The sequence below is a fragment of the Hyalella azteca genome, unplaced genomic scaffold, assembly GCF_000764305.2.
Source record: "Hyalella azteca isolate HAZT.00-mixed unplaced genomic scaffold, Hazt_2.0.2 contig12513, whole genome shotgun sequence".
In the NCBI taxonomy this organism is placed as follows: Eukaryota; Metazoa; Arthropoda; class Malacostraca; order Amphipoda; family Hyalellidae; genus Hyalella; species Hyalella azteca.
Genome location: NW_025942470.1, coordinates 12,193 through 32,033, shown reverse-complemented (window position 1 = coordinate 32,033; position 19,841 = coordinate 12,193). Strand labels below are relative to the sequence as shown.

Sequence of the window (19,841 nt, the reverse complement as noted above, 5' to 3'; positions counted from 1 at the left end):
CAATTTCCAACAGCGTCAGATGCATGAATAACGAGCGTTGACTAGCTGCTCGGAGAGCAATTCATGCATACCCTCCCACCATCGGGCCTGGCGCACAACTGATCAGAAAGTGAAGAAAGCCTTATGGCTGCGAAGGGGGAGAGCCGGGGCATGGCGTTATAGGGACGGCGGTTTGCGCTTTTGCCCGTGGAGTGCGGCGGGATTACGCCAGTCCTGCAAATAGCAGAGCATAAGGTAAAAAATGTCCTAATTTAGTCCGTTGACGTTGCGTGGTGCCGACAGCGTGGCTTTGTTGTCTGAACTCTTCTTACTCTTAATTTTTAGCTACATTAGATCAGCAGCGTTGCCAACTGGCATTTTTTCATACCAGATTTCACAAATTTGGTATTTTGAGACAGTATTTGCTATGGATATTTTTGATCCGGTATATTTGATAAAATCTTATATATATTTGGTATGTTGCCAACTGGTATGTTTTCATCCAAAATTTCACTAATTTGGTATTTTGAGACAGTATTTGGTATGGATATTTTTGATACTTGTGCCTCGGACACGTACAATATCGAGATTTTAGATGACATTTGAGAAATTTTGTTGAAAAACTTGTGCCTCGGGTTCCTCTTTTTGTGGAAATGACCCCTCCAAGCTACTACCGAGATGAGCCTTTATCTGCGATCCATAGTAGGAAATTTGGTCAATTATGAGATCTAAATCCACTGGCATAACGGAATTGCGTTCTTTTCAATTTCTAAATTTCCTTTTTTTTTCTTTCTGAATTGGATCAAGCTAAGATTCATCATCAAAATCATTTAAGTATAACTGAGAGGTACTTTTAGAGAGCTGTAATTTTTACACCATATTGCAGAGAGTTCTTTTCGAGTTACAATTACAGAGTAAAATACATTAATAATTAAGCTTAGAGATTCGCCCTAGAAAATTAAGCCATTTAGGATATTGTTCTAGTAAACTATGTAAAATAGGTATGAAAATAAACTTAGATGAATGAGATGAAAATTTACAAGTAAAATACCCTATAATATGCTAGCAAAGGTGAAATAAATTTCAAATTTGATAACGATGACGCTAGTAAATTTGCCAGAAAAATGTACCAGTCAAATGTACTTGTAACTGATAATAAAAAAGCAGTTAAAACGTAGCAGTAAAATACCCTTCACCATTGTGCAAATTAAATTAACTGCAGTAGGTAAGTAAGTTTCACCTCTGATGATAGAACTTCCCCCAGGCAGGCAGTATAGGTCATGTTTTTGAAGAAAGTGTCAGAATGTTACGAAACAAAAGAAAATTAAATGACCAATGTTCAATTTTGTTAATTAAGGAAAATTTTTTGTATATCTGGTATGTTGAGCTGGTATACTCGACGAGAGAAAACGGTGGCCACACTTTGGAGTCTGAGGTGTATCCCACTATAATCCCAGCCCCAGGATGTCTCGATGTCAGACAGTCACAGACTCACTGTCACAGTCAGACGTCAGTAGCTTGGCGGCTTTGCTCACATGTGGTGAAGGTACCTCAACGTTTCGAAACCTTATACCAACGATATCTGCTCTAACCTCAAATAAACAATTTTTATTTCTAAGACGGATTACGATCTAACCATGGTGAGTCCTTTGGTCAAGGTAGTTCTCATTGCCATGCATTTTCTTTCAATGAAATCCTTTGACTTTAGTGAGGTTAATTATCACTTCATTGAATCCAGAAATTCCCAGAATTGACGGTGGCAATACTTCAGACTTCATTGTGTTTGATTTACGATTTGCTATCGTAGTTCTGTTATAATTATAATGCGAGAATTATGAAACTATCTCCTGAGACTGAGGTTCCTGTTGAAATATTAGAAATGTTTTATTTCGTAATTGAACGATACAAACTACGAAGTTGCATTGCGGCAATCTCGATTGCGTTTTACGTTTGATTGAAAAGGAAGACTGCCGAATTTATCATTCTACAGTGTGCACTAATTTTCAGGAGGGCATCTCCCTGATTTATTGGCAGACTTCCATCTTTCGTCATAGTCAAATCATATAAATCAAATTTCACGTAAGTCCGTTCTGAATTGAAGGTGTCAAGAGAAGGGGAATTACTACTTGTTCGATAATTAAGATTTTGCGTTTTATTCGGAAATGAAGCAACGTAAAAATTCGCGAAAATTACAAGACCGGCAAATTGCTATTGACAACTCTGGTTCCTAATTACATTCATATTCATATAGAATTAAAGGAGTTAGAAGCTTATGTTATAAAAATGCGTTTCGTGTTTGAGTCCGCATATGAGATGGGAATGCCGATTAGGTGTTGTCACGTCGCTCGGCAGTTCAAGCAAGACAGATTTTGGACATGCAACTTCTGCACTTTGAAAGTGGAACTTGTGGAAGTGAACAAGCTCTGATCTTCGTCATATTTAGAATTTACGAACCATTTGAAAAATATACTAGAATTATCTACAGAAAGAAATACTTTATTTCTATTATAAGAATTTGAACGATTACTATTTGTCAATATGGAGTTCGCTTCTATAATTGTACAAGGTTTACTGAGTCGGGATAATGACGTTTACTTGTTTACAAGCAAATGGGCATGGCTCTGCTGGTACTATCCAAAGTTTGTTCTTTACCAGTAAGCATCGCCTCTAGGTTGAAAATTAAGTTATTAATTCAAAAATGCTTTCTATGATCGTAAAATTGGCCAAAATCGGAACACACGTCATCCAGGAAATATGAATTTGTCGAGAAATGATCCAGAGCTCAGAGAATTTTCAACGTTAGATTAGTAATTTTTGAAAATCGATTGTTGGAATTTTTTCGCTCGGTAGCTTGTTATAACTAAGGAGTATTTCTTCACAAGAGCTGGAGTGCAACCATAAGAAAACGATAAGAAAGTTTCCGGTGTCTGACAGCAATCTACTAGAATATCCTGCCGCACTGAGAGATTGACAACAGCTTTGTTTACTGATAATTTAGAAAAAAATGAAAATAATTGAATAATTTTTTAAATCCAGCGCAGTACGGTATCGTGTATGCGAACGCCCGCGTGAATGTTATTGATGTTCCTGCTAAGGAGACGCTATAGTTAGGTTACATGTGGAGAAAATCTCTTACTTCGTTCGTTTGGTGTGCTGGCCTTCTAAAAAAAATCCTTATTTTTTCCTTGATGATATGAATTTAATGAAACCTTTGGAGAGAGGAAGCTGTAGAGTTTAAGACGGTACTAGTTCTAATTGCAACTACGACATTTAAATTATCGCGTATACGGTACTGTTTATATGTACCAAACTTATAATGTAGCTTATAACTTATAATGTATTAAACTTATGTAGAAATCAATGTAAATAATTTCTTTTCGTCTTAACACTGACATTAAAAAGAAAGTTTAGTTGCCGCATCCTATGCAGCGTTCGTGCACACGTTTCGCATTTTGCATCAATATATCTGGTCGAAAACAGCGGAAATTTTCTCAAATTGTGAAAAATTCTGCTATACTGCATGTGTTTATTAACTTCAGGAAATTAATGCTATAAAGTTAAGTCATTGAAGATAGACGGACTTGATTTTTTAAAACAATAAATGCATAGAATTCTCAATGCACTTTGTGGTTGTTAGGATTAAGTTTTGCTTGCATAGCCCGGTTAAAAATAGAGACATGCGCAGACCGACCCAATCTGTAACGCTTGCCAAAATATCGATCGTGCTTTGTAATCGTCCTTCATAATCGCTGACCAATTCAAAATTCAACTAGGAGTCACTTCCTATGTCACCTATTGACTAAACTTAAACCTTGTGAAGGGATTAAAGATGACTTGTCTCCGGCTTCCATTCGTACCATTCGTGAAACTAAGTCTTCAAAAGAAAACTCGCAGTGACATTCTATTAATTTTTTCGATAGTTTCTTGGTATATAATCGACTGCACAAGTTAAACTGACCTCGTACTTGTGTTCAGTACAAACAACGAAAACATTCGGAATTTGAAAATAGATGATTCTCCATAGATAATAGATATGATACTCGGGTTTTCTCTACCTACAAATTTGTTCACTAATGTTCAACAACACCTTAAATTTGATTTTATCGTGGAATTTAAGTTTAAATTATTTAATTTGTTCGCATGATCCCCAACTATTTTAATGACACAATAGGTCGGTGGGGATTATCTGAAATTTCTTCGAATTTTTCATTTATTTTTATGTTACGAATATTCTGTTCAGTGAACAATCGTCGAAAATCTGTAAAAAGTTGCGGAATTGATTTTTCAAACCTACCAAACAAATAAATTTCGAATTTCAGGCTCGACCAACCATCCGACACCTGGGGAACTTCGACCCCTCGACAGACGCGGCGATGCTGAGGAAGGCCATGAAGGGCCTCGGCACCGACGAAGCCTCCATCATCAACATCCTCGCCAACAGGACCAACGACCAGCGCCAGAAAATAATGCTGGCTTTCAAACAGGCTTACGGTAAGGTAAGGAAATATAACGGTTGTGCCCATGCGGTGTCAAAGACCGAGCATCATATCATGTTTCCAAGACATATCATGGAAACGAATAACGTTAATTGCGATAAAATACGAGTTTTTGATTGGAAAACATCGAGTCACCGACATCAGTGCTTAAACGAAACCTGTTTGAAGTTAACTGGAAGCCTGTGTAATAATTCATGCCGATTATCGCCTCTGATCAGTTTTCCGTTTTGATCACCTACTTTTCAGCTCTTTCATCTCCTATTCTCTCAAATTTCTACAGTTTTCATCCCAAATCAGAAAACTTTTTTAGACCACTTTCTTCCTCTGCACATATTTTTTAGATTCCTCTCATTTATTGTAATAGTGCATTCCCGGTCGTCTCTCTTTGGTCCTAAATTTATTCATACTTTCCTATTTCGCTAAGTTTTAAAATTTTCCATGGATTTGCCTATTCTTTTTCACACGTTATTCAATGTTATTACCACACTCATGTTCATCAGACTATAATGGCAACATTTCGCTCGTTCCATTTCCTTTGTATTTTGAGCCTCTTTGTAGGTAGCTATGATGACTAGCCGTAAGACGGAATTCCTTTCTAGTTATGATGTACGACCGTGAAACGGTACGCGGAATGCATCCTTAAACCTCAGTAATTTGGGCCTGACCAAGTACAAGCTCATTCGCATGTCCCGAACATGTTTAGTATATACATGCGGAAAGGACGTGCGCATGTATTTGGATATACCTACATGCGCTTATACGTGCGAAAAGGACGGAGAGATTTGGCTACAAAGTTGCGTATGATGCAATGTTCCAGTTCAGCCCTGTGAAGCCTGGTATTGAATATTCAATAATCCACCGCTTTTTTCACATTTATTTCGTCGCTGAGAGCTGTTCGAAGGAACGTATTTAAATGGATAAAGTATTGTAATTAATATGAATCAATTAATCAAAATGGTTACTATCAAATTAATAGCTACCAGGTGAATATAACGAGTCCCTCCAGGCAAGAGTTGTTGAAAGTTAATTTTAGAGTACCTGCAGATGTACAAGGAACGGGTTGAGTACAAACGCATCTTAATGATTATCAATATTTGGCGAGTACCTAATTAAAAACCGAAAATTTTGGCCCTTACGCATAGCGTTATAATGAAATTCTGTTGACTAGTGTGTCAACTGGCAGTGGTCGTGGTGTGTGTAAGAAAATTTCCCACCATTAATAATTTTGTCGTTCTTTGGTTATTTTGTTGGGTAGATTTTGTTTGTAGCGCATTTTTTCATTTATGGGGAAAATGCCCTATTGTGCTCGTCATGTCCGTCCGTCTGTCCGTGACTTCACGTTTTCGTTGACGATAAAATGCGCTCTCTGTCGCTCACTGCAGTGAGTACTGAGTTACATTTTTTATGTTGTTTGCATGTTTCGTAGTTTAAGTAGGTAGCAGTTCAGCTAGAGTAAGATTCATGTACCAGCCATCATTTTATTCAGTCGTCCAATTTTCGCTCAGCTTTCAGAAGCGTAACAAACTCAGATATCAATTCACTTTTGGACGATTTAATCATCAACTTCAGCCGGCACCGCATCAGCTGTTCAATAAGTTCTACATATCTTCATAAATTGCTATTTCACTATCGTTTTGTTTGCATAAATGTGCTATTTATTCATTAAATTTATTTACGCTCTGTAATAAATTATTTCTATGGTATTCTAGACAAATGAACGATCAACTATTTAATTTTCAAGTCTCGTCTTATTTGTAAACGTGGTCACCAGTAGTGACCGAGTAACTAGTTTGCTCTGCTGTAACCAACGTTTCTAATTTTTTTCCTAAAATTTTTCCAAAGCCAAATCTTCAACTGTACTTTCCTATTTTCCGTCTAGAGTACCATCCCTTCCACTGATTTCTTCTATGTTCATAATTTGCCACCTTCCAACAGCATTAACACTGAGATGCATCCAAATCTCAGGTTTGTTTATTATTTTTGATACATTATTCATTTTTTGATGAATATTCATACGTAATTTGTACATTGTACAGGTAGGATTTTTCACCGATCGTAAACAGTGTTAATTACTTTGCAGTAAAGGGAACCCATCAGGACAACGTCATTACGGAACTTTTTCGCGGGATTCGATACAACCGTTTTTTTTATAAATGGTCAACTCTTCCGTTTTGGTTCTATATACTACTCCAGCATATAAACCTTCTAATTCAGCCACCTTATTATACTGGCCATATCACTGCCAGTAGCGTTGCAGATCGTACATGATCAATAAATATCAGCTGCATAAATGTTTTATTTGTCCGATTGTGTGAGATAGGGATAATTACTTACAGCGAACAATGTGTTTTATAAATAGTAATGGATTACAGCATTTTAGGTAAGGGATGGCTTTAACATTGTGGTTGCTAATGGCGTGTAAACGGCTATTTAATTGTAAACTTTTATTGCTTCTTTGACTCCCTAATCTTGCTGGTTAAAACATTTTTTCAAGGTTGCGTGAAAACTTCAATTAGAAACCATATTTAGTTTCAATTGCTTCTCTTTCAGGACCTGACTGATGAACTGAAGAGCGAACTGGGCGGTAAATTCGAGCGCGTGGTGCTGGCGATGATGTTGCCCACGACGGAGCTGCTCGCCGACCACCTGCACGAGGCCATGAAGGGCGTGGGTACCAACGAGGACACCTTGGTCGAGATCCTCTGCACCCGCAACAACAAGGAGATCAAGTGCGTATCTGGCCAAGTATTAATTCCAAAAAATGAATTTTGGAGAAAGAAAATAGGAGTGAAAACAGTCCGCGACATTTTAATTTTTACGATAAAATTCAACACGTAACTTTGACAAGTTGACAGGCCTTTAACATATGGTGCCTTAACAGATGTAAGTGGGATTCTGTTCGTAAGAAATACATTTAATTGTTCTAAACATTTTTCGCAATTGTGTTCGATAAAACGGCAATGAACAAACGCCGTAGTGTTTTTTAGATTGTTGGCTGTATCTGCTGCCCAATTACTTCCGAACTTTCACGGCAGTGAACTGAAGTCTGTGTACGAGCAAAAGTACGGTAAGTCTCTTCAGGAGCGCCTCGAGAGCGAGACTTCAGGCCCTTTCGGCAGCCTTCTCATCTCCATGACGACCGGCACCAGAGACGAAGAGAACACCAACCTGCAGCTGGCGCCTCAGCTGGCACAGCAACTCTATAAAGCTGGTGAGTCGTTGGGCTTAACCCTCTACCACCTGACATGAGTAACCGGAGCAATATTGTCACAAGTCTACTTCCCAAAAAGGATACGTTCTAGTGAGCGCAAAATGACTTGCACTGATGGTTGCCGCCACGTACAACATTAAAATGTTCTCTGTTGCCTACAATGTACAAACATCCTCAGGTTGATACACTCAATAGCTTACGTATGATTTAAGTTAAAAGTTATGTTCCCGGAGATTGACGTACGGCGGTAGAGGGTTAAAATGCGTATTATTAACCTTGGATCTTGTGCGCACACATCATCTGTAATTATCAGCTGAATAATATTTGTAGTCGTTCCTTCACTCCATGTCCGAACTTTCGTTTAACTTTGGTGGCCTGGACATCACAGTCACAGTAACCTGCTAATGTATGTCTCGTATTGATCTTGGCTTGGCAGGCATTTTTGGTGTTTTCGGCGGGCGTTGACCGTGCCGGCTAGTAAAATAGATTAAATCAAATTACCAGAAGGCAGAAGGCATTTGAATCACTATTATTTACCTAGAACAACAACACACAGTGAACCACACTTAATCGTAGATTAATCTCCTAATATTATGGCTCGATGCTTTCATTCACAGTTTATAAAAACTCAGATCTCCAGAGATATCCAGCCTTTCAGAAACCTGGACTAACCTCCAAATATGGCTTGTTGCTTTTACTCAAATTTGGCCCATAAGTCATGCCTGTTCGCCCCCTTTTCCCTTTGTTAATCTATTTTTCTGCCCTGCGTGCCCAACGACCCCGTGAAGATATTTAATAGTGAAGACTGAAATATATTTAACCTAATGCCTAGTGAGCAACTTTGCATGTGAAGCTGGGGAGTCGTGGTGTCTAAGATTTATTGAATATCATGTCGGACCAGAAAATTGGCGACACCCTTGCCTTACCCTCACTCTCAAAGGTCTAAAATATATTGTTTGTTGGCGGTCGCATCAGTGATGCGCAAGCCAAATTCTTGAATTTATAGCTTTATTTCAATATTTTAGGATTTATTAAGCTTTAAACTATATTCGATTCAAAAATTTTGAGTAACAAAATTTCCCCATCATAGGTGAAGAAAAGGTCGGCACTGACGAGTCTGAGTTCAACAGGATCTTGTCATGTTACTCCTACAATCTACTGCGCTATGTCTTCTATGAGTACGAGAAAATAAAGGTCCGTGAATACTAGGAAAAAATCTCAGTCTGCTCGATTATCTTTTTCGCTAGTTACGTAATCTCGGGCAAGGCAATCAAAGAGAGTATACATTTGTCAGATTTTTTAGATTAGGTGCAGTTCAAAGTTTTTCCTGTAAAAGTTTAGAAAACTATGTCAATGTCCTACAAGTCTATCCTGTATTCTATAAATAAAAGCCAAGTCTGCTTGATGTTGTTGTTCTCTGATTTCACAGGGCAAGTCTCTGATCGACGCTATCAAGAGCGAGTTCTCAGGCGACATACAGAACGGCCTCATAGCGGTTATCTCGAGCATTGAGAACCGACCTCAGTTCTTCGCCAAGTGCCTGCACGATGCCATGAAGGGAGCTGGCACCAAGGTGAGAACAGTCAGGCTATTGGTATCAAGGTGAGAATTAAGGGGTGGCCGGCACCAAGGTGAGAATCAAGGGGTGGCCGGCATCAAGGTGAGAATCAAGGGGTGGCCGGCATCAAGGTGAGAATCAAGGGGTGGCCGGCACCCAGGTGAGAATTAAGGGGTGGCCGGCACCAAGGTGAGAATAATGAGGTGGCCGGCATGAAGGTGAGAATCAAGGGGGTGATCGGAAACCAAGATGAGAACAGTCGAGCTATTGGTACCGAATTAAGAAGGCCAGCACCGAGTTGAGAACAGTAAAGCTACTGGTCCGAAGTAAGAAGGCAGGCACAAAGGTGGGAAATATCAATGAGGCCGCCACCAAGATGAAAAGAATCCAGGGGAAGGGCCACCTATCTGAGAACAATTATGAGGCCGGCACTAGGGGTGAGAAATAAAAAATCTTGGGGCGGCACCAAATTCAGAAAAATCAAGAGAGGCGATAGTGAGTTATCTAATAGCGATAGCTAGGTGGGTTCGCGAATGTAGTGTCTACCTTCTCGACTAGGTATGGCTATGAAAATAGATGCCCAAGTTAGGGTATTGAAGTGATCATCTGTGCATACTCCGTGGCGTACCAATACGAGCTCCAATTACCTTTCTAATGCTACGATGTTGGTGCCTGACTTCTTTAGGAAGATTTGTAGCTGCATCACAATGACGGTTCAACTGTGTGTTATATTTCCCTGTGAATAGTTTTTTTTCTGATCCCAACTGACGGGACAAATTAGTGGAGATATTTGTATACATGTTTCTTAACTCATGACACGCATCGTACTTCATTTTCCATAGGCTGTTTCACAGTGAGATAACTGCTAATCGCGTTTTAGTTGTAATTTTGTTTACTAATGCTCGCTAAGGAATTTTTATTGAATTAGTGCTCCATAGGAAGGTACATTACTCCTCGATCTATTCAATTATTTTATTTTAACATCCACATCCCCTGATCCTGAATAATCTTTCTATTACCTACACAGGATGACGTGTTAATCAGGCTGATCGTGACGCGGGCCGAGATCGATTTGGGCACCATCAAGCAGGAGTATGAAAAGCTCTACGGCGAGAGCCTCGAAAGCCACATTAAGGTGAGATATGTAGAGCTCTACGTTTTTTGTTAACTGGAACATAATCTGATTGCAGATTTTACACAAAATCGGTCTCCCCACATGCCATATTTTGAGCAAGATTTAACTGGAGATTGACACATTTGAACATGCATTGAGCTGTCCTTTGTTATTGTAATTCTAGACCTCATTTCATCTATATTATCGATGAACTCCTTATCAGGTATTCTAGAAATAAGCGTTGCAGTAGGAATATCGAGATGAAATAGTTGTTGTTGAAATGTGAATTGGGGTGAAATATAATCTTAAAATTTACGTTTTTTTTTTGTATTCGGTTCTTTACGATCCACAAAGCTTTGTCTAGGGGATAATTCTGAATTCACAGGGGAAATTTGTAGCAGTACAAGACGAGCCGTCACGTCCTGGACAAAATGGAGCTTTGCAATTTCCTAAAACACCTCCATCTACTTCCACCTACATCACTTACTTTCTTAATTAATACTTTCTCAATGGAACTATATTTTAACTTCATTAACAATTTCAGCGGCTACTAAAACATTGCTGTAGTTTCATTGTATTCAGTACACGTGTAAGTGACCATGAGCAAGGTTTCAACAACAAAAATTAATGTGCTCGCTATCAATTACGTACGCTAATGTACTCAATTAAGTGCGTACGCTGATGGAATCGCCTTCGTGCAGAGTGAAGTTTCTGGAGACTACGAGACGTTGCTCCTCGCCTTGGCTGACGGTTGAGCGGAGGTTGTACACAACCCAATGAAATAACGGGTGTAAATTGAAGGTGTAAGGGTAGGACGAGGGTCAACGGGAGAGCAAAGCAATGATTAAAAAATCTGAGGACGGGGATAATAGAATCAATTGTGGCTTCATCCAGTTTTCTTCAGAAAAAATGGACTTCAGGTCGTCGCTATGGAAAAAATTGTTGCCGCATATGTCAGTATTTTTTTTTAAAATAAATATGAATGCTACGTGGAGATGATATTGTGTGAACGCTTCTATATGCACGCTAAAGGTTATGAATGATTTATTATAAACGATTGATACATACATCACCAATTCAGTGATAGGCAAATACAATATGGTAAAGTTTCTAACTGCAAAAATAATATAAAGCAACCAGCATAATCTCGCAATTCGTTTGCATCTATTCGAATGAATTACAGCGCTGGGCAATTTAGCCACGTAGAGAATCCATATTTGCAGTCGGTTAGCCTATTTGCTAGGCATTACTTTCTCACATGTAAGGTAAAGGAACGGTTGCAACATTCGGTGGTTCTGAGCATTTCATTTTCACAATGAATGGTACAATGGAGCACGTTTTTTTAACCTAATTAACGGAAATACGACTATTTTACTGGAAACTTTTTTTAAAGTCTTCACAAAAAAATTAGCGGTACAAAAATCACTTGCATCGCTTACATTATTCATACAGATGATACTTATTTGCAAAGCTAGCGGGAATACGGTTGGCCGATGCAGCAAATGCACAATTAATTAACTGAAAATTTTCTGCCTGAACGTCGACAGTTTGATGCCTGTTTTATTTGTCCCAAGCTAATTGTTGGAGTAAAAAAGTTACTAATGAAACGTGCCATGATTTTATGAAATTTTTTAGCGATTGAGACGTGCGTATGATATAAGTAATTAAAAATCACACATAAAACTTGTCTAGGAATAAGATGCACAAAGAAGTAAAGTCAGTGTTCCCGCAGCTTGAAGCACTTTTCTGTAACAACGAGGAATAAAATCCTAAAATTATACTCGTGTATTTGACAATCGTCTTAAAAGCCTTTAAAATTCAACTGGCGACTTTGTCAACAACCTTTGGAGTACATACCTAAAAATAACGTAAATATTGACATCAAAAGTTTAGCTTTTCAGTTGACTGGTGAGGAGGGACGAGTTCAGCCCTGGACGATTGCCAACAACATCCGCTTGTAGTCGCCAGAAGTGTCACCCTGCGGGAAAGAGGATTGTCATATGACCGCGACTTTCGTCTTATTTTACCACGTTATATTAATAATTCCAACGAATTAATTAGGAATTCAGTGTCAACGACAAAAATCAGAGGTTGTAACTATTTATTACCCAACTCTATTGGAAGCTGCACGGGTTTTACTCACTCTGATGTCGCTCTCAAGAGTGCGGCCGAAGACGCGTTGATATTCGTGCTTGATGTTGCCGAGATCAATCTCAGCTCTCGTGACGATGATGCGGATGAGAGTGTCATCCTGTACGTAAGGCAGATGAAGTCATTATAGGAAAATTCAAGCTTATGCCATGCACAAACTCATCGGTTTCATGAAATGTAATAATTGTTTGATATTAGAATTTTCAGATATTCATTCGCTTATAGGTAAAGGCTATTGGCATGAACTTAGAGATTTCGAACAATAAATCTTCATCAACAGAAATTTATAAGCAGAATAAACTGAACATCGCGACAAATTACATTAATTGGAAATCCTATACCTAACTGCCACCAAAAACTAAGCCGTTAACTCGCTCCTCTTTCGGATCCTAAGAGGAATTTCCTAGCTACACGTTCCTAAAGCGCAAAAAACTAAGCCGTTAACTCGCTCCTCTTTCGGATCCTAAGAGGAATTTCCTAGCTACACGTTCCTACAGCGCAAAATAACTACCAATCTATCACCAATAATAATCAAGCCACCTATTACACGATGATAACTCATCTGCAAGAACACTCAAAACGGATCTCGGCAATAAATGCATAAGAATTATGAATTACCTTCCTTAAAAAATTTCTCTGCACAGTATTGAACTTCAATAGAAATGAATTAAAGCAACAAAAAAAATGCATTGAATTGAGCAACTCACTTTAGTTCCTAGGCCCCTCATGGCGTCGTGCAGACACTTGGCAAAGAACTGATGTCTGTTCTCAATGCACATGACCACGGCCAGCAGACCGGTCTTGATGTCGCCTGAGAACTCGCTCCTGATAGCGTCATACAGACTCTTGCCCTGGAAAAGTAAAGGCACTTATATGAACATTTAACATTTGATAGTTAAAAGTAAAGGCACTTATTTGAACATTCAACACTTTACAGTTAAAAGTAAAGGCACTTATTTGAACATTCAACGCTTGATACAGTTGCAAGTAAAGGCACTTATTTAGATTCAATACTTGATACAGTTAAAAAGTAAAGGCACTTATTTGAAGATACGACGCTTAATACAGTTTAAAGTATAGGCACTTATTTGAAGATTCGACGCTTGATATAGTTAAAAGTATAGGCACTTATTTGAAGATTCGACGCTTGATATAGTTAAAAGTATAGGCACTTATTTGAAGATTCGACGCTTGATATAGTTAAAAGTATAGGCACTTATTTGAAGATTCGACGCTTGATATAGTTAAAAGTATAGGCACTTATTTGAAGATTCGACGCTTGATATAGTTAAAAGTATAGGCACTTATTTGAAGATTCGACGCTTGATATAGTTAAAAGTATAGGCACTTATTTGAAGATTCGACGCTTGATATAGTTAAAAGTATAGGCACTTATTTGAAGATTCGACGCTTGATATAGTTAAAAGTATAGGCACTTATTTGAAGATTCGACGCTTGATATAGTTAAAAGTATAGGCACTTATTTGAAGATTCGACGCTTGATATAGTTAAAAGTATAGGCACTTATTTGAAGATTCGACGCTTGATATAGTTAAAAGTATAGGCACTTATTTGAAGATTCGACGCTTGATATAGTTAAAAGTATAGGCACTTATTTGAAGATTCGACGCTTGATATAGTTAAAAGTATAGGCACTTATTTGAAGATTCGGCGCTTGATACAGTTAAAAGTAAAGGCACTTATACAGTTAAAGTATAGGCGCCTATTTAGACCCAAGAAGCTTGGGAGTTGAAAGTGTGGGCTTTTATTTAGACCAGATTAGACCGTGGATAATTAAAAGACAGTAAAAATATCGGCGCCGCGCCTATTTAGAAACTAGAAAACTGAACGACAGTTTAAATTTATACTTTAGCCAGGGGCATTGAAAACGATATATGGCAAATAATTCTGTTGAGCTGTATTTGAGTGACAACTGTTGCAAATTTCAAAAAGATTATGATGATAATACCTAAAACAGGCTTTTACTTAACAATGTTTATGCTACATATATGCAAACTAATAGTGTACTACATTTATGTCGTTAATAGACGACCGCTTCTTGGCGGATGCGACATGAATTTTCCGACGTCATTACAAGGAGAATACGAACAAGAAAATTTATATTGTGCGCGACTATCAGAAACGAGGGATCCTCAAAGTCGTCCTTTTCCCATTTGCTTGAAAATTTCTCAACATGCTGAGCTACAGATGTCCATTTTTTATGAATACTCAGTCAGTTACGTACCAAAAATATTGGTACGTAACTGCAAGTATTTAGTGATTTAGCTCAAACTGGATTGGATGAGCTAAATTCAAGTTTTTTCCTACCTTAATTTTCTTGTACTCCTCGAGCACGGCGCGTAGCACCGGGAAGGAGTAGGAGGCCAAGATCCTGTTGAACTCGACTTCGTCCGTGCCCATCCTGCCCTCGCCTTTTGAACAATGTCGATTAGTAATTAGATCAAAACTAAATCAAATTGTTTTATTTCTATCATAAAATTTAATATCTAACATTTTCAAAGCAAGACATAGTATTTTAAGACAATATATCTAACTGTCAAGAGCCACCGAAAATCTATGGCTCATTAGAGCAACAGCGATTCGTCATGACTAATTTCACAACATAAAATCGTTAAAGGTGAAACGATCTTGCTACGAACTGCTTTAACTTAATGAAAATAATATTATACAGAATAGTAACATAATATAAAATAATTATATAGTATAATATAATATTGATATTAATACATAATAAAAAGACTCAGTCCCGCTAATTTACCCTCTACCGCCTGACATGAGTAACCGGAGCAATATTGTCGCAAGCCTACTTCCCAACAAGGATACGTTCTAGTGAGCGCAAAATGACTTGCACTGAGGGTTGCCGCCACGTACGACAACTTTAAAATGTTCTCTGTTGCGTACAAACGTCCTCGGGTACCTCAGATACACTCAATAGTTTACGTATAATAACAGGTTGTAAGTTATGTTCCCGGAGAACACATACGCGATACGGCGGTAGAGGGATGAAGGTGAAACGATCTTGCTACGAACTGCTTTAAGTTAATGAAAATGGTAGTATTATCCAGAATATTAACATAATATAAAATAATATTATATAGTATAATATAATTATAATATTGATATTCACTAACTAGAATCAGTCGCGCTAATGAAGCAAACATCACCTGCTCGGTAGAGCTGCTGCGCGAGCTGCGGAGCCAGGTTCAGGTTGTGGTTCATCTCATCGCGAGCGCCGGCAGTCATAGACACGAGCAGACGACGGAAGTGCCCTGAAGTGTCCGCCTCCAAGTCTTTTTGTAAAGGACGCCCGTATTTTCGGTGATACATCGCATTGATTTCGCTGTAATGAATATTCAAAACTAACAATTCCGGAATTAGACACAGATCTCGAGTGCGGATATTAGTGTAGTTAGGTAGAAGTTCTTCATTTATACAATTTGATTGAAGACCAGAGTGTACATTTTGTTAACAATTTTCTTGTTGCTCTTTTCAATAAGCCGAGCGAAAAACAATAAGAAAATTGTTAATAAAAAGTACGCTCTGGTCTTCAATCAACCCTGTATAAACAGATCTCGAGTTGCATCACACCCCAGTGTTATAGCTAAATTTTTCAGTTCGTTCGATTAACCCAAGATTTAGCTGACATAAAATTTTTGTTACTACTGCACGAGATTAGGTTTCACGCGTGCACTGCAATGTACGAGTAATTAAAATTTTAAAATAAGTTTTTTTTTCAGTAATTTTCAAGGTTGTTGTTGTGGTGTGGTGCCACAAGGAAAGTGAAGTAAAAGCAAGAAGCGGCACACATTTGCCACAAAGCATAAGGATAAAAATACAGGAAGAGACGAAATAGGCGCCATGAGCATGAATAGGATTGTCATTGGGGTTTGGCTGTTAAAACTCATCCTTTAAAAAATGTAAGAATCGATTTGAGTCTAACAACAACAATGACTTACCTAATCTCCCTGTTGTTTCGAGTGCACAGGATTTCGACCAACGTGTTCTCATTGGTACCGAGCCCCTTGGTCGCACTGTAGAGGTGGTCGACCAGTAACACAACTGTTGGGGTCATCATGGCGAGTACAACGCGCTCGAACCCGCCACTCAGCTCGCTCCTCAGATCCTTGATCAAATCCTGAAGATAAAGACAAAAATTTTTTATGTTTATACGCTTCTGGACCAATAGTAAAATTTGATATCAACATTGAATGACTTGAAGACGAGACTTTTTTGTTTTAATCTTCACTTCTATGAATGCAGCTTGAAACTTGATGTCGAAGAAAGTGAAATCCACTCTTTTGATCTTTAGAAACTTTGAATAGTAGCTGGTCGATAATAAATAATTGAATTCGAACCTTGCCATAAGCTTGTTTGTAAGACAATATGATTCTCTGACGCTGGTCACTGGTCCTGTTGGCAAGAATGTTGATGATGGAGGCTTCGTCGGTGCCGAAGCCCTTCATGGCCTTCCTCAGCATCGACGCGTCCGTCGAGGGGTCGAAGTTCCCCAGGAACCGAATCGTCGACTGGTCCTGGAAATGGGTATAAATTTCAGTCATCAACAACTAAAATGGAGTACAAAAAAATCAGGCTTGGATGGCGTTTCGGGTTGCCCGTCGAAGACCAACACTGCCCAGCGTCGAAGTAACTAACGTGATTCTCTTCCACCTTAAATGAAACTTCCACCAAATCTGATCTGTCACATTATCTGTTGCAAGCCATTAAAGTGAAAACATGCCCTTTGAATTTGACCAATCAACCTTCAGCAAAGAAGCCGGGAATAGTATGGCACAGAATACTACGCCAACATACGAAATAATTTTACACATCGAATAAAGTTCGTAGCAGAGTTTCAGCATTCATTGTCCACACCAACCAGCCGCCAGCATTATCCTTTGTATCAAATCAGCCCACGATCGAACGGCGCATGTCGACGAATGACGATTGATTTTTCAACCAAATTTACTATCTGAAACCTAACCTCAGATGATGCGAGTATTCATTACGCTCCGAGCTTTTCGCTCCTTGCTTGAAGGTGTTATTTCCAACCAAATGATGTTGTGGGCTGGTTACTGACGGCAGGCTGTATCCGAGGCTGATTGATGGCCTTACAGAGAGATGCTGAGCGTTCAATTCAGGGCTGATTGGTGTTCAAAATTGGTGGTGCATGGCTGCGCTCCCAGCGTTTTCATAATGACCTATACGTGGACGCAGCTTTTGTTAGCAACTGTAAATCTCTTCCGCAATTTTCCGGGTAAGAAATAAACATGAACAAAATAACACATGAATAAAAAGAAATTAAACATAAGAAAGTGAACAGAAAATTGTAAATTTTTAACCCCGTTTTTTATTAAAAATGTCACAGAAAAATTCGTGATACTGCTAGAGCAAGAAGAAAAATTTTAAAATTGAAAATTTATTCGTGCAGGTAAACAAGAGCACGAGAGATTTACACATTCAATGGCCGAATCCAATTTGCTTCAGTAGGCAGGTGACACTTATTTTCTTAATATCATTTACCGTACGTCAAGCTACGGACATTTACATGGCATAATTAACTTGAGTGTCAAATGCATGGCATAAAACAGATTGTTACCTCCATTATACGTACAATTAAGTCCTGTAATTAAATCCCATAGACATTTGTTAAAGGGCCTAAAAACTGCCCTTCTTTGGGAAGCTGTCACGAAATAATTTTTCGACGTAGAGGGATGATTCTGGCACCGTTGGATGCGTCAAAAAGTAAGCTTTAAGATGAGCCCAAAAAGTGGAAAACGCCAAAATTGAAAATTTTAGCCAGGTCGGTCCCCTTAACGGGAAGCCAATATAGTAATTCATGACAACTATTGCCTCTGAAGACTCTGATCAGTTTTCCGTTTTGATCGCCTACTTCTCAGCTCTGTCCATCTCCCATTCTCTCAAATTTCTATGGTTTTCATCTCAAATCAGATCACTTTTTTTAGACCACTCTCTTCCTCTTGACATATTTTTTAGATTAATGTCACTTATTTTTCTTAATATCGCATTCCCGTTCGTTTTCTTTTTGCTAATCAATTTCCTCGTCCCTTCTCATTTCGCCAATTTGTAAAATTTTCCATGAATTTTGCCTGTTTATTCACACAGTATACTATGTTTTTACCACCCTCGTGTACATTAGACTATAATGTCAACATTTCGCTCACTGCATTTTCTTTGAATTCTGAGCCTCTTCTATGAAGAACAGCCGTAAGACGGCATTCCCTTCCAGTTATGATGAGCGACCTTGAAACGGTGCGCGGAATGCATCCGTAAACCTAGGTAATTTGGGCCTGACTTAGAACAAGCTCGTTCGAATGTCCCGAACATGTATATTACGTATATACATACAAGTGCGAAAAGACGGAGAGATTCGGCTCCTTAGTTGCGTATATGATGCAAGGTTCCAGTTTGAATAAAAAATATACAGTAATTCATATTTTTTCACATTTACTTCGCACTGGAGCTGTTTGAAGGAACTCATTTAATTGGATGAAATTAATGTTAATTAAACAATCAAAGTGATTACTGATCAAATCAATAACTTCGGCTTATTACCAGTTTAATTTGGCGATCAAGTCCCTCAGAAGCTAGTTCGTGAAAGTTAATTTTAGAGTACCTGTAGGTGTGCAAGGAACGGGTTGAACACAAACGTGTTTTAAAGATTATCAATATTTGGTGAGTGACCAATTAAAAACCAAACATTTTGGCCTTACACATAGCGTCATTTTGAAATTCTGTTCACTATTGTGTCAACAGGCATTGGTTGTGGTGTCAGCGGATAATGGGCTTAGTAAATAGTAATGGCTTAAAGCAATTTAGGAAAGGGGGCAACTTTAACATTGTAGTTGCTACCGTCGTATAAACGGCTATTAAATTGTAAACTTCTCTTGCTTCTTTAACTCCCAAATCTTGATGGTCAAAACATTTTTTCACGGTTGCATGAAAACTTCAATTGGAAACCATGTTTACTTTAATCACACTGCTTGTCTTCCAGGACCTGACTGATTAACTGAAGAGCGAACTGGGCGGTAACTTAGAAAAACTTCAATTAGAAACCATATTTACTTTAATCACACTGCTTGTCTTCCAGGACCTGACTGATGAACTGAAGAGCGAACTGGGCGGTAACTTAGAAAAACTTCAAATTAGAAACCATATTTACTTTTAATCACATTGCTTGTATTCCAGGACCTGACTGATGAACTGAAGAGCGAACTGGGCGGTAACTTAGAAAAAATTCAAATTAGAAACCATATTTACTTTTAATCACATTGCTTGCTCTTATACACATCT

General features: G+C 38.4%; 2 protein-coding genes across 2 annotated transcripts; one reads left to right on the top strand and one right to left on the bottom strand.

The window, feature by feature from the left end:
- Positions 1-1,508: 1,508 nt before the first annotated feature.
- LOC108671417 (annexin-B12) lies at positions 1,509-11,690 on the top strand. Its single transcript, XM_018158963.2, has 8 exons — positions 1,509-1,619; positions 4,299-4,475; positions 7,026-7,204; positions 7,511-7,686; positions 8,777-8,880; positions 9,116-9,259; positions 10,272-10,379; positions 11,060-11,690. Exons 1-8 carry the CDS (start codon positions 1,617-1,619, stop codon positions 11,111-11,113), a joined length of 945 nt encoding a protein of 314 aa, XP_018014452.1. The 5' UTR covers positions 1,509-1,616; the 3' UTR covers positions 11,114-11,690.
- Positions 11,644-17,023, bottom strand: LOC108671418 (annexin A7-like; the record flags this gene model as incomplete). Its single annotated transcript, XM_018158964.2, is given in 7 exon segments — positions 11,644-12,336; positions 12,502-12,609; positions 13,217-13,360; positions 14,838-14,941; positions 15,695-15,870; positions 16,487-16,665; positions 16,886-17,023. Coding segments are annotated over 7 exon segments (888 nt in total). The 3' UTR covers positions 11,644-12,282.
- Positions 17,024-19,841: the final 2,818 nt, after the last annotated feature.